Raw genomic sequence first — 13,781 nt, 5'->3', positions numbered from 1 at the left:
CATCCATTAAAGTCTATTTGTGTCAGCAAAGGTGGAAGTCCTAACGCAAACAGGCAAATACAATTTCAAGTACTGTAATGACTATTGCTATACTGGCAGGTTTATATCAGAAAGTGGTCAAAATGCTAATGGTCCACACACACAAATATGATCACAGGTTTTGCTATCAGTAAGGCTGCACAGATCGTACTCCAGCACCAAGAAATTTTAATCCAAATACTGCTGGAAGTAGCACGCACAGTGTCTTTAAAAACTGCACTATTAACTTAGCTCACTGACATGCTGGAAGTCACTTAAAATCACTCGAGTAAACCAATGAGTTGCAGAGATTTTGCAGATGTGCAAAATATGGAAAACATAAGGCTTTATCTGCGCCAGGGGTATCAGATGCAAGCAATCAGTTATTTGTGTAATGCATCTGTGCTGAACCGCTGCCACCCTGCACAAAAGCAAAGCACTTGTTTGCAAACTCTCAGATCCTCCTGACTGAAAAAAAAAGTACTTTTCCTCTCTCCCATATGTGATTCTGCCTCCCTGTATCACTCTTAACTCACAATGCTTTCCTATAAAATCATCCTATCCCCACCACTGGAGGACTATTCTTTGAAAAATATATCACAGTGTTTTATTTAGTCTAGTTTTAGATTTCTGTCTAAAAACTGCAGATATCTATTGCATCTCTTTGTGAATTATTTTATTGCCAAATGTCTCCCAATGTCGACTTTTTGTTTCCTGAGAGCTAACCTCCAAGTTTTGCTCAATAATTTTACTACCAATATGCTTAACCTCTTATAATATTTTTCAAAAGTACCAGTTAAATCAATAGGTTTAAAAAACCAAAGGAATTACTCTTTTAACATAACTAAATTTGGAACTCTTTGTTAGGGGTTCCTGTGGAAGCCAATAATAAACACGGTTTCAAAATAAACAAAATGGAAAATAGGTTCTCCTGTATCCCTATACTAAACATAATGGTGCAGATGTAGCTTTTGAGTAAAACTTTGACTTCTGGAAGCTAAGACAATATACTAGAGTAAGGATTAATCTGTATTTGCTCTGACAGTCAGGTTTTCCATAACTAGGCAAGCAATCTAGCCTAGTTCATCATCAGAAATGGGAAACACAGCTAACTTGATCTTTGCTCTGATCTAAATCAACCACTCTTCTATTTACACTGTTTCAATGTGCAAAACAGCAAATGTGGGTTGAATTTGCCTCTCACTATGGGCGTTTATGAGCTTTGGTCTTGGAGAACTAGGAATGTATATACCACACAGTTTGTAACACTGAAAATACACCCTTCGTGTCCTTGTATGCCACTACAGGCCATTACAATCTCCAAGACACCTCAAATAATGTTTTTTAATTATTTAATACCAATTTCATTTCTGTGCTAACATTTTCCCCAAAAATAAAAAAGTCCCTGAAGACTCTAACCAAAAAAAGACATCCCCCACTGACCTTACCATGCATAATCTTTTTATAAAAAGTCCAGTAGTTAGTGGGGGACTCACTTTCAATTTCCCTCTTTGCCCACTGAAATAAAATTCTCATTTCCCAACTCTTAAGCAGGTGTCCTGACTGTTACTCTGTAGTCTATACTGGTATAAAGACCTGCTACTGAAGCAATCCTGCTTCACAGCAAAGAATTTAGGATTCAATGGACCAAAGAGGGCAAAGAGTGGACAGCAGAGTAACTTGTGAATATGTTCCATCCTGGAATCTTCTTCTATCTGAAATAATGTGGAATTCCTTTCTTCATAATAATATAGTTCAACGTGAAAACAATAAAGAATGATTGCATTCCAAGTCATCCAACAGCCTGGCGCTCAGGGCTGCAAGGAGGGAAAGGTGTGTTTGACTCCCTTCAGGCATTGGAGATGATGAACATAGCTCTCACATCCCGGGTGATCACCTTACCTTGTCTACATACTCAGTGATGGGGTTTGTGATTATAACAGGTACTAGTAATTCCTTCATCTTTGTAAAGCTAGTCTTTCATTCCTTTGCCTTAATTACATGTGATGAAAAAAAGGGTTGAGTAAAAATGTTTTGTTCAAAAAGAATATAAAACCATAAAATATTCATTCCTAAATCAAACCTAGTATTTTTTTTATGGTGTATTTTGCTTTGGTGAACGGATTTACCAGTAATTTTTGACGTCATTCTACTTACAACAAACTTTTAGTATTCTTCCACTCCGTTGTCTGCTAGTTTAAAGCATGTAATCTTACAGTCCTCTGTCAGGTTTTTTTTGTTAAGTGGACCAAACAAAATTGGTTTCTCTAGAAGGGAAGCAGCATTTTCAAACCACCATATATCTTGCACTGCTTTCCTTCTCTTCAACAAACCACTTCCAATGTTCGCAACATCCTTGACTGACTCTTTCCTTCTCTTATATCCTGATCTCAAAATCTTCCTGCCTTTTGCTGTGAATCCTGCAAGACCATTGTCTTTTTCCTTCCAAAATCACTTCTCCAGACAGCAACCTGAGCACTTTTTTTTATGATATCTACAAAACAGAACAATTGAATGTAGCTATCCTGTTTTCATTAATTTCTGCACGGAGCTAAAAGTTACAATCCTGTTTTTTAGTCTTTTTAATTTCCCTGTCTGTTCCATCATTTCCAACAAGAAAAAAAAAAAAAACAGAAAACCAAAAATGAAGCAAAATTAAGTCCTATTTCGCAGAAACTATCATGAACTGCAAAATCAGGATTACTACTTCATACTGATTTTCAGTTGGTTTGCTTAGATTGTTTACCACTGCAACATCTTGAAAGGCATAAAGTCTTTGAGCCTAAATACAGTAACTTACAACAGTAAAAATTTTCCACAGCTAATACTTTCAGAAGGAGATGCTGGCTTCTACAAGTCAGTATTTTCAGTTCTTTTTATGTCACTGTGTCACATTGCTCCTTGGTTACCATTTTTAAGTAATTAACTACATCAGTGGTATAAATATGTAAAATCACGGAACTGCCAGCCTTTTTGTCAGCAAGGGATCTATTTCTTACAAATATAGAACATGGGATTTGAACACAAAACCTACTTTAAAAGCACTCCAACTATTTCAGGGTATACATCATTAAAGTACCATTTGTTCTTCTTCTTATCCCTGAGTGTTGCATTCTTCTACCAACATAAGAAGCATTATATTTGTATTTCAGTCATCCCATCATCCTGATTTTAGTGAAAGTATTACAGCACATTGCCATGATAAGTTTTTCCATATATATTTTCCTCTTATTCTTTGACTTGTCCTACAACTGAACAGTGAGAGAGGGTCACTCACTCACTCAAAGAGTAATAAAGGTAGAAAAAACAAAAACATTAGTAGCAGAAAAAGGCAATGTGCAAAAAAACAGATATTGCTGCCTGTTGATCAAAACACCCAATGGACAACAAACTGCTAAAAACACCATAAAGAGGGGATTAATTTCACTAAATAGATTCTAAAGTGTGGAGATCCAGCAAAACAAGCAGTGTACACTCCCTTCTTGGGCACAAGAGAAAAACAGGCACTTTAGGATGCAATTTCTCTTGAGTAGATGTCTAAATTTTGGTTCTTCAATAGCCTACTGCACGTTTAAAGTAATTGGCCGAAATATGCATGTCCACATTGTAAATGCTTACAGCTTGGTGCAACAAATCCCACATAAAATATTGTCTTTGAGGATAAGGGAAGATGGTACCATAACAATTGGACAAGAATAGGGTAATATTCTCCTGGATTTCAATGCCTGCATGTAACTCTTTCTACTTTTTAACTACAAAAGATTGCAGGTTGTTGAAATGTGCTCAGATGTTAACTGATATTAAGCAACAGCCACTTGTGAAAATGCAGGAGTTGTACCTGGGTATAACCAGGAAACCTCTGAAGTGCAGCCATATATCACTACACGAATGGCAGATTGTAACATACAAATGACCATTTGTTAAGTCTTTCCATTCAGTAGTTTCTAAAGAACCACCTCTTACTAGTACACCATCAGTTCTGTGGAACAGATACACAGCTTAAGGAGATTAACACCATCAAACCTAAATCTATTTTTAGCAGATAACAATTTGACTATAAATACTTACATTTTATATACTTATGTTATATAAGTTATAAGAATTTTAATACTTAAAGTATTATTGTATATATAATATTATTTTACATATCTATTATTTTTATATATAGTATTTTTATATATAATACTTAAAAATAAATAATTTGAAATCAGTATTTTATATATGTATTGTATTTTTTTATATACTACAGAAATGTATTAGCTGCCTTGGTGATATGGGTGGGATTCAGATCACCAAATGCAGACAGTGTACATCCTGACACTCCTTTATAATCAGTGCTGAGAAATAGGTACTGTTAAAGTACTGTTATTTTCATCCCGAGTAGATATCTAAAATAAGTCAGTGAATTACTTCCTAGAAGTTCCTGTTTCTCTCCATTCACTGTAAAGTGAACGTAAGATGAGCAGCTCAGGTTACTCACATTGTGAACATCTAAAGCTAGAACAGAGGAATATCCAGCAACACTGAGCAGCCAGTTGCTGGTGCTCTTTAAAGCATGCAGTTCTACACTACCTGAAATAGTTTCTATTCCAGCTGAAAAGAAGTTTATCGTAATACTCGATACTGTTTCTAAAATGCTACTTTAAAGTTAAGCCAAAAATTTTAGTAATTCACATTTCTGCAGCTGATTATGTTCTAAGCCATGTCTATCAGGAAACCAGTAACAAGTCACAATGAGAGCAGTAGGAAGCCCAGCATTAGCACAATAGCCAAAGTACCAGAACGAATGCAATCTTAGCTCACTCAGTTGTTTGCCTCATACGAATCAATTCATTAAATTAATGTTTGTCAAATGGCTGAACAAAAAATACTTTTGAAGTCAGAAGTATGATGAAGATATACAATTAGGTATCAGCACAGATTTTCTTTCCCTTTTCACAATGCAGATTCTTTGTTTTCACAAAAGTAACATTTTCCACTTGAATTTTAGGACCCTCAATGAAGTAACTTCGTACATTTGAATTTGGAAATACACTTAGCTTACTGAACATTAACACATTTTGATCATGTGCAAAATAAAAGAGCTTTAATAATAACAAATGTTATATTAAGTGAAAAGCATTTTCATCTTTCAACTTGCCATATGTATGCTTTGTATGTTTCTATGTTTTCTACTTCATGAAACTTTCATCACTATTGGGTTTACAGTACACGCTGTACCAAATTCCCCAAATCCAGCCTGGAAAGTTGGATTAAAAATTGGAAATCCCTGCAGAGTTATGAGAACAAGGAACTTTTTTACATCTGCTTCATCAATTTCACAGCCAAAAGGCTCTCTATAGTATTGCGTTTCACTTTTTCAAAGAGGATTTTCTATTAGTGGTTGGCATTTTTTTAAATATTTGGCACGCTGTGCCATTTTGCATTCTTAAGCTACGGAAAAGCACAACTATTTAGTCCAGCAATTTTCCTTATGCATATTATTTCACTACTTACATAGTGTATCACACTGTCATCACAAAACTGCCTATACATAACACAAGTCAGTTAAACTTTATCAGAAAATTTGGTTGAAGTCATGGTCAGCCTTCTTACTGCATAGACGTAGCTCATCTTTATCTCCTCCACTTTCCTTTATGAGTACCTCTCCATATACAGACAGTGAAAACTCTTATGGAAACCCTACTTTCTGTCAGGTCAAGTTTGCCAAATTCAGGTCGCAGAGAGAAGAAAAGTTGACGCTTTGTCAGTTAAGTGTTACCTACTACATATGGTTGAGCTTGTTTCCTGACACTTTTACCTGTACAGCACTGTAACTCTGAGCTTGAAGCTCATATTAAAACTAGACAAAGCTGCTATATAAACATTAGATCAATTTTGCAATAGGGTCCCAGGCATTTAAACAAACGAGTTAGTTTCTGACCCATCTACTGTAATATCATGTATTTATGTTGGCCTCAAACTCTTCAGGTTCGGGCAACTACTTTTCATTAGATGTCAATAATATAAACAAAGTGCAAAGGAAGGCAAATGCTGTATATAAATATAGAACAAAAATTAGAAGTGGGAATTTATATAGGAAACACAGCAGTTGACATTTTTTTCAGGATTTACGTCATTTTAATTTTTCATTAGCAAAACTACTGCAAAGAAGACGCTTTCAACAAAAAGGCAACAATGCAGGCCACCAAGAAACCACGTGTTAGCAACAGTGTAACTCCAGAATGCCAAAACTCTAAACATTGTGTTCCTGTTCAGGACAGAAATTTTACCATGGTGTTACACAAGCATTTTGATCGTGGCTGCCCTGCATGGTTTTACATGAAGGTATCTTTATAAGACATCATTAATGACCGTTTGACAATTTCGTGCTAAAAAAGTAAGAGTTCATTTCTTAATCTTCATTCTCCTAAAGCCCCATTAGAAGCATTATACCTAATTTTTGTTACCATGAACTAGATATATTGGTAGCACTTAAAAAGTGCCTGATCATCAACAGCAAATTACTTTGCAAATATAGTAATTCTACATATTTGAAAGCATTCTAAATATTATTTCTGATTTTTTTTTGATTGGTAACTCCAAACTGCCCATCACTCTCAACACACTGATGGGAACGGCACTACCCCACCAGCATACTGAATCCAGTTTTGTCTTTTCAAATTTCTTAACAGAATATAAATAACAGTAACTTTCGTTATTTTAATTATACCCAAAGGAGATCTTTAAAGCATTTTTAAAAAGCCTTGTAATTTGTTTGTACAATAAGTGAATCAACAGACTAGTAAATCAGTTCTTTGTAAGGGACGAACGGAAAATGTACAACCTCTAAATGCAAATAAATGTTTCTGAAAAAAAAATCAGTATTTTTATCCCTTAGCTACATTTTCTCCTCCCCACTTCCACCACTAACTTTTTTTGTATCTGCTGTACTAGACTTCCCCCAAAAAAGGACTTGCATTTTTTGTTAACCCACTTCAGGATTCTGCTTATAGTAAAATATGCTTATTGTATTAACACTATCCTTTTCTTTATGTATATAGGCACATATGGGGAGTCAAGAACCCAAAAAACAGAAAATATCTACCAAATCAGAGATATTTTAGAATTCATTGCCAACAAACATTCTAAAATAATTTAATTCTAAGTCTACGCTTTCATCTTAATGATCCTCATACAGTTCTGACCCCTGGTTAAGCTGTATGTGTATCTGCTACTTATATTTAAATGTACGATTAAATTATACTTAGTATAGGAACATTTCTAGGTTCGCTTATACAGTTTTAAATGATTGTTCAGTCTCTTATTTTAAATAAGCTCTGGTTTTATTTCAAAAAGATTAGAGATGAAAAATGGAGTTTTCTGGATAATGTAACAGTCCACTTTATCCCAAAGGAAGCATTTAACTAATACAGGATTTTCCACACAATAGAGGAGAGTAAAATAAATAGCGTATGAATAGGACAATTTCTGTGAAAAAAATAACATAGGCTATTAGATTTGAAAGAGCCAACATATCTGAGATTACAGAAATAATTAAAATAGAAAATAGACATTAATACCACTATATTATATACCTTGTTATCTACACATTTGAAAACCTCATAACATATGAAAAGGATCTCGAAATATAGAAAATCCAAGAAGTAGCAAAAGCCATCTATTTCCAATCATGTTTTAATTTCTCATAGTGATGAGTAGTACTTTATGGAAAGTATATGAAAAGTAGAGTTTTGATCGTGAATTCGCACTCATAAAGTTTAACATTTTATATGCATGAATTATTATTAGAAAAACCCCACGGTTGTAGTAGTACTAAAAATTTTAAAAGGTAAATAATGCATTCCCACTTAAATAAATGATGGGCAGGGGGACATTTTACAGAAGAAAAATGTCTCAAATTTATACAATTGCCACTGTGAATTTTTAAACACTATTTTCTATTGCATTTACAAGAAAAATATTCTGTTTTTTCTTACAGAAGAGTAATTTATCACCTTTATTTCTGATAAGAAATAAACAAAAAAGTACATTAAGTCTAAATGAAACCAAGTATCTATCCATAAATGGGATTTTTTGAATGCTAGTAATTATATCCTATGCTTCCATTAAAATAAGACATCCAGCTCTTTAAGTCTGTAGACTTCACTGTCTACACAAAAACAGGTAACTGTGTTTGTTCATCTTGCTCATGTCCACATTGCTCATGCCTGTCATTCTTTCCCATAAGACTCAAAAACCTGTATTTTTCCTTATTATAGCCAGGTAGCCTGAGGTAGTTGTCCACTCTTTGAATATTCCTACTAAAAAACCCAAACACACTTCCTCACCATGCTCTCAGTCTTTGGAATCTTTTAAAAATGGAAAGTATGAAGTTGCTATGTAAAACATAAGCATTGTGTTTATGTAATTGTGTTGACCTCTTATTTCTCTGTATGTCTATATTCTTAATCTAGTAAGATTCTGCAAATACAGACTTTGATTAAATAATCAGTGAAAACAACCTTAAGATACTCCTACTACCAATTTATATGCCTTCTTAACATTTATCATTAAAATATTTATGCTGAACAGTAATAAGATATGTTTTTGAGCAGGTTCACCTACTGCACAAACACAACTGGATACTAGTTTAGGAAAGAGATGAAATTCAGAAGTGATGGAATCAAATTCAAATTAAAAATTACAATATTACTGTAGAGGTGAAAAGTGAATAATAAAACTTATTTTAAAATATGGCACTCATAAATTACACTATACTCATTCTTAAAACTTCAGCTCCCTGTCTTTTTTAAAAGTATATGGCTGATTTACCAAAATAACCAAAGCAAAAAACGTGAAGCCAAACCAGAGACCTGTTAACACAGTCAGTGAAACTTAGATGTATTCCTCTAAGTGACTTAAGAAACAAGTGTTTTCCTTGCAACTTAACACGTATGTTTCTAATGGCTTTCTCATGAATTCCATTAAATGTATTAGAGAAAATGAGGCACTAGCTCAAAAGTTCATCTAGCTCACCTAGTCTAGTGTTATCACTTTGCAAGTACCTAGTATGTTAAAGGAAGAACAAGAGCATACGTTTAAAGTAGAAAGTAACAGCACATTGAAACAAAAGATCTAACCACATTATTTTGCTAAGCTTTTGATTTTCCAGTATTTCCCTTTTCATTGGAAGAGCAATAAACTCTATCAGTTTGAATAAACTATGTGTCACAAGAAAATACATGATGCAATTTATTTTAAGGAATCCTATACATCGTAACAATCATTTTTTCGAGTATATGGAGCAGAAATTTGAATATCCTACTTCTGACAGGATCAGATAAAAATCAGAAAAGGAGACAAAACATAAAATATAGAAGGATTTGTTTCACCTCTTCATCAGTTGAACTATATAAAGCAATCTGCTCTTGTATTCGTATTTAAAATCTCAGTGGGTATTTATGGATAAGGCACATAAAATAATCCAAAGAGAAAAAATAAACATAGGCATTGCTACTGATCCATTAAACCTGCAGCTTGACTTTGTAATTTAATTGCTATTTGGAATAAAAGTCAAATCCACTTATTATTATCATGACTTGAAATAGTTCAGTAAAACTTGAAATACTTCCATTAATCTCAGGAAGCCAAATTCTGCATCTTGCAAGCAAGAAAAATTCCACAACTTCGAAAACAAAGTGAAGCCAAAATAGATTCTTATCTGCCTATCATTAGTTCATATCCACAAAATCTTACTTTGAATAGCATTTACACTGTGTAATACACAAGATTTTTATGAAACTCTACCTGCTTGGAAGGACTAACTGATAAACAGTAAATAATAAATAGCAAATAATGAAGAAAAACCAAATAATACTAGCAAAATCAATTAAGAATGAATTTAGTTAGAATTCACTATAATATTTAAACAGTTGCCAGAACAAAAACCATTACTACAGTGATAACATTTTTAAACATTAGCAATAAATAAAAGGTATGTCCTTAGCAGTGCCTAAAAAGATATATTTCAGATAATTAGGAACAATGGCATCATATAGTACCTTCCATTGCCCTTTTAAAGAAGACTTTACAACTTCCACAGGTAAGTACTCCATAGTGGCAACCAGAAGCCTCATCACCGCAGATGAGACAAATCTTCTGGGGTAGTGATTCAAAACTGTATTGAGAACTTTGGCTGGTTTCTGTATCTGGCCTTCAAAAGAAAAAAGAATTAAGAGAAATTAAATATCCAGTTTTGCAACAATTAGCTACTTACCTGTATTAATCAGGTTTCTGCTAAAAAACTTTCTTTTTAAATCTGTAATCAAGCTACAGAAGGGTTAGAAAAAAATAAAGTATGACTGCCTTTCTGCGTAAGGGTTTGTCTCTACTAGGGTAAAAGGCACATTTGTAACACCTGCCTAGTCATTAAACAGAAAAGTAGTGGGCAAAAAAAACAGTAGTATTTTAACCTGTTTAGCTAAAAAAGGTACAATCTAGGAACTCTTTGTTAAAATGTTCATCTTCCTCATATCAACAAGTCTTGTGAGTGAAGTCACACTGACTGATACTTTTTTCCTGTACATAGAATGGTGCAGAGACATAATCAAACAGAAGTCAATTGAATTTCAAAAGCCCCTTTCACATGGCAAATAACTAAGTTTCATCTCAGCTAGAAAAATCTTTACTATTCAGCTGCAGCATTCTCATCAATAACTATGTTGAGCACATAGTTGAGGAAAGTGGAAAGTACTTCCAAATTTCTCTCCAAGAAATGAAACACATTAACCTACTCAATCATTATGTTTACAAAAATCAAGGATTTCCGTTGAAACTGTAGCATTCTATATATGTATTTTTGCACGCATTTCTAGGTAATGCACAACATCTTGGCATCACAGTAAGCCATTTCATTCTAACAAATAATATACAAGTGTTTCAGTTTTGGTTTTTGTGTGAAACTAACTGGGTTTTTTTCCAAATCGGGCACAATATTTTGGAGAATTTAGGTATTTATGAGTATTTAAGCTGTCAGCGAGGACAGCCTGGAGGACGCTCTGCTCCCCCGCTCTGGAGCCGCTCACTTGCTCAGAGATCAGATGGAACTGAACCACCACAGCGATAAAAACGTGACTTCCCCCCCAGCGTTATCGTGCCAAAAAGATCTGAGCGGTGCCAGCTGCAAAGGTAACATTGCGCGGGTCTCGCACAGATCTGGGACACCCAGGCGCGCACAAATACAGAAAATTGGAATGCGGCTGCAGTTACTGCCTGAAAACTCAAACGGGGCTTGGACCAGCAAAACTTCGCCCGTCTTTGCCTCGGCGCCTTCCAAGAGCCCCTCGGAGAGCCAAGCCCTCACCCGCGGCAGAGCCGCCCTTCCTGAGGAGAAAGCGCGAAGCCCTCCCGTGGAGCCGCGCGACCCTCAGCCCGTCCCCTCAGCGAGGGCACCCCCGCGAAAAGGCCCGCCGCCTCCCGCCGCCCCGCCTTACCGAACGTAACCGAGGTAGGGCGGGCATAGCTGGGGCAAGCCCTCCTTCAGCACCGCCGCCGGGAAGCCCAGGGGCTGCTGCCCGTTGAGACCCAGGGGCGGGTAGAGGCCCGGCGGCGCGGCGGAGGTGGAGGGCAGGCTGTCGGGCGGCGCCGCCGCCGCCGCCGCCGCTGCCGCTGCCGCCGGCCCGTAGGCCCCGGCCAGGAGGGTGGGCTCCGTCTTGTAGAGGACGCACTCCAGCGAGGGCTCCTGCCCGGCCCGCGGGGGCTGCGGGTAGTCGGCGCAGCCCGCCGCGGGGGTGGCCCTGCCGCCCGGGTAAGGGGTGGGGAGGCCGAGACCCTCCTCCTTGATCTTCAGAGCGGGCTGGAAGTCGCTGTAGGCGAAGTGCCCCTCCTTGGCGTCCGCCGGCGGGTAGACGTAGCCCGCCAGGTCCGGGGCGGGGGGCGAGGAGCGCGGCCCCGCGGCGCCGCCGCCCTCGTACTCCGCCACGTCCAGCAGCTGCCGCGTGCGCGAGGCCAGGTAGGCAGAGTTGAGCGGCAGCAGGGGCACGTGCAGGTACTCCTGCCCCGGCTCCCCCGCCGCCGGCCGGCCCCCGCCGCCCGCGAAGCCGCGCTCCGCGCCGGGCAGCGCCGCCAGCCCCGAGGCCTCGCCCTTGGGGGCCGCGGCGGGACCCTCCGCGCCGCCCCCCGTCCCCGCCGGCCGCGGTTTAGCGGCGGCGGTCAGGGCGTCGCCGGTCGGCCAGAGCGGGGCGGGCCGCGGCGGTGGCTGCGAGGGACCGGGCGCCCCCGGGGCGGCTTCGCCCGCCTTCTGCGAGGAGCCGCGGCTCATCGCGGCGCCGGGCGTCTCCGCGGCCTCCGCCCCAAAGAAGGACCAGGGCGCCGCGGCCACGGCAGAGCTGGCATGAGCCGTGGGCGCCAGGAAGGTGTCCAGGACGGTGTCCAGGGAGTTCTTGTCCGAGAGGGAGCCGCTCCCCGGCCGGTACGAGAGGGAGTCCCGGTCCTCCTCCTCCCCCGGCTGCTGCTGCTGCCGCGGCTCTTCTTCCTCCTCCTCCTCCTCTTCCTCGTCCTCCTCCTCGTCGCTGCTCTTGGGGTAGAGCAGCCGGTCCAGGGAGATGTCGATGGCCTCAGCTTCCCTGCGGAAGGGGTCTCGGCCGGGCTGGCCCTGCAGCAGGACCGCCCCGTCTCTGGCAGGCGGAGGCGCTCTGGGCTCCTTGGCCTTCACCTCAGTCATGCTGGCCCGGGGCAGGGCTGGACGCCGGTGAGTCTCCGGCCCGGGGGGCGGCCGGGCGGCGACAGGGCGGCCGGGCGGCTCCTCACATCCTGGACGTGCCCGCTGAGGCGGCGGCGGGGGTCCCGCTCACATGGCGCTGCCTTCGCGGGGGCGGCTCAGCCCCGGACCCCGCCGCCGGGAGGCCGGTGAAGCGGAGCCGGAGGCGGTGGAGCCTAGAGGGGGGAAACGACCGGAGCGTGTGCGGGAGGAGCGGCGGGCGGGAGAGTGGGGTCCCCGCCAGGCTCCGGCGGCGGGTGTGCTGCCGCTCGCTGCCTCCCGGTTCCGCGCTCCGGTTTTCCTTCGACTGCTTCCCGCCGTCGCCGCTCGGCCCGGGCGGGCTGGCCGCCGGCTCCACGCCCCCTCGCCCGCCCCTCCTCGCCGCCAGCCCGTGCCCTTACCGAGGGGCTGCACTGCCGCCGCGGGGCACGGGCTCGCCCCTCCCGGTCCCCCGCTCTCCGCCTGTCGCCGCTCCGCTCTGCCTCCGCGGGGCAGCCGGTCCCGGGCACCGCGGCTTCCCCAGCAGCTTTTCCACCGGCTCCTCCTCCGCTCCGCCTGTCCTGCCCGTCCCTCCCATCGGTCGCCGTGCCCGCATCCCTCTCCCATCGCATCCGTCTCCTTGTGTCTCCTCCTGCGATTTCGGGCCTCTCTCCGCCGCCTGGCTTTCTCCCTGTCTTCTCATGCCTTCCCCTGCATCTCTTTGCAGGTGCCCCGTCGTCATGCTTCGCCGTCCCGAGAAGTGCAACTCTGGACTGGGCACAGGCTACAAGCAAGTTGCGTAGGTCGCTGTTTTGGAGAGCAGAGAACAAGACAAGCTTCACTTATTTCCAGTGACTACAGTGTAGTCTTCCTTGTGTCTATTTTTCACCATCCCCTTCAGACATTCATTGTAATTTTCAGGATTAAACTCTGGCCCAATTTCTATCCTGATACAACATCCACTTTCCATCAGCAAAGAAACCAAGGCATTGTAAAGCGCTTTACATTACATTCAGGCCCTCAAAGTATCCTCTACACCAGAGAA

General features: G+C 41.1%; 1 protein-coding gene across 1 annotated transcript in view; it reads right to left on the bottom strand.

Annotated features, from left to right (window-relative positions):
- The window catches only part of PGR (progesterone receptor), a 41,974-nt gene extending 28,858 nt beyond the window's left edge, over positions 1-13,116 (bottom strand). The window contains exons 1-2 of the mRNA XM_075140099.1: positions 11,493-13,116; positions 10,062-10,213 (exon numbers count right to left, since the gene is read on the bottom strand). Of these exons, the coding sequence (XP_074996200.1) occupies positions 10,062-10,213; positions 11,493-12,721 (1,381 nt within the window). The 5' untranslated portion in view covers positions 12,722-13,116. The remainder of the gene's footprint in view (positions 1-10,061; positions 10,214-11,492) is intronic.
- Positions 13,117-13,781: the final 665 nt, after the last annotated feature.

The sequence above is a fragment of the Calonectris borealis genome, chromosome 1, assembly GCF_964195595.1.
Source record: "Calonectris borealis chromosome 1, bCalBor7.hap1.2, whole genome shotgun sequence".
In the NCBI taxonomy this organism is placed as follows: Eukaryota; Metazoa; Chordata; class Aves; order Procellariiformes; family Procellariidae; genus Calonectris; species Calonectris borealis.
This window is presented reverse-complemented; position numbering and strand designations above follow the sequence as displayed.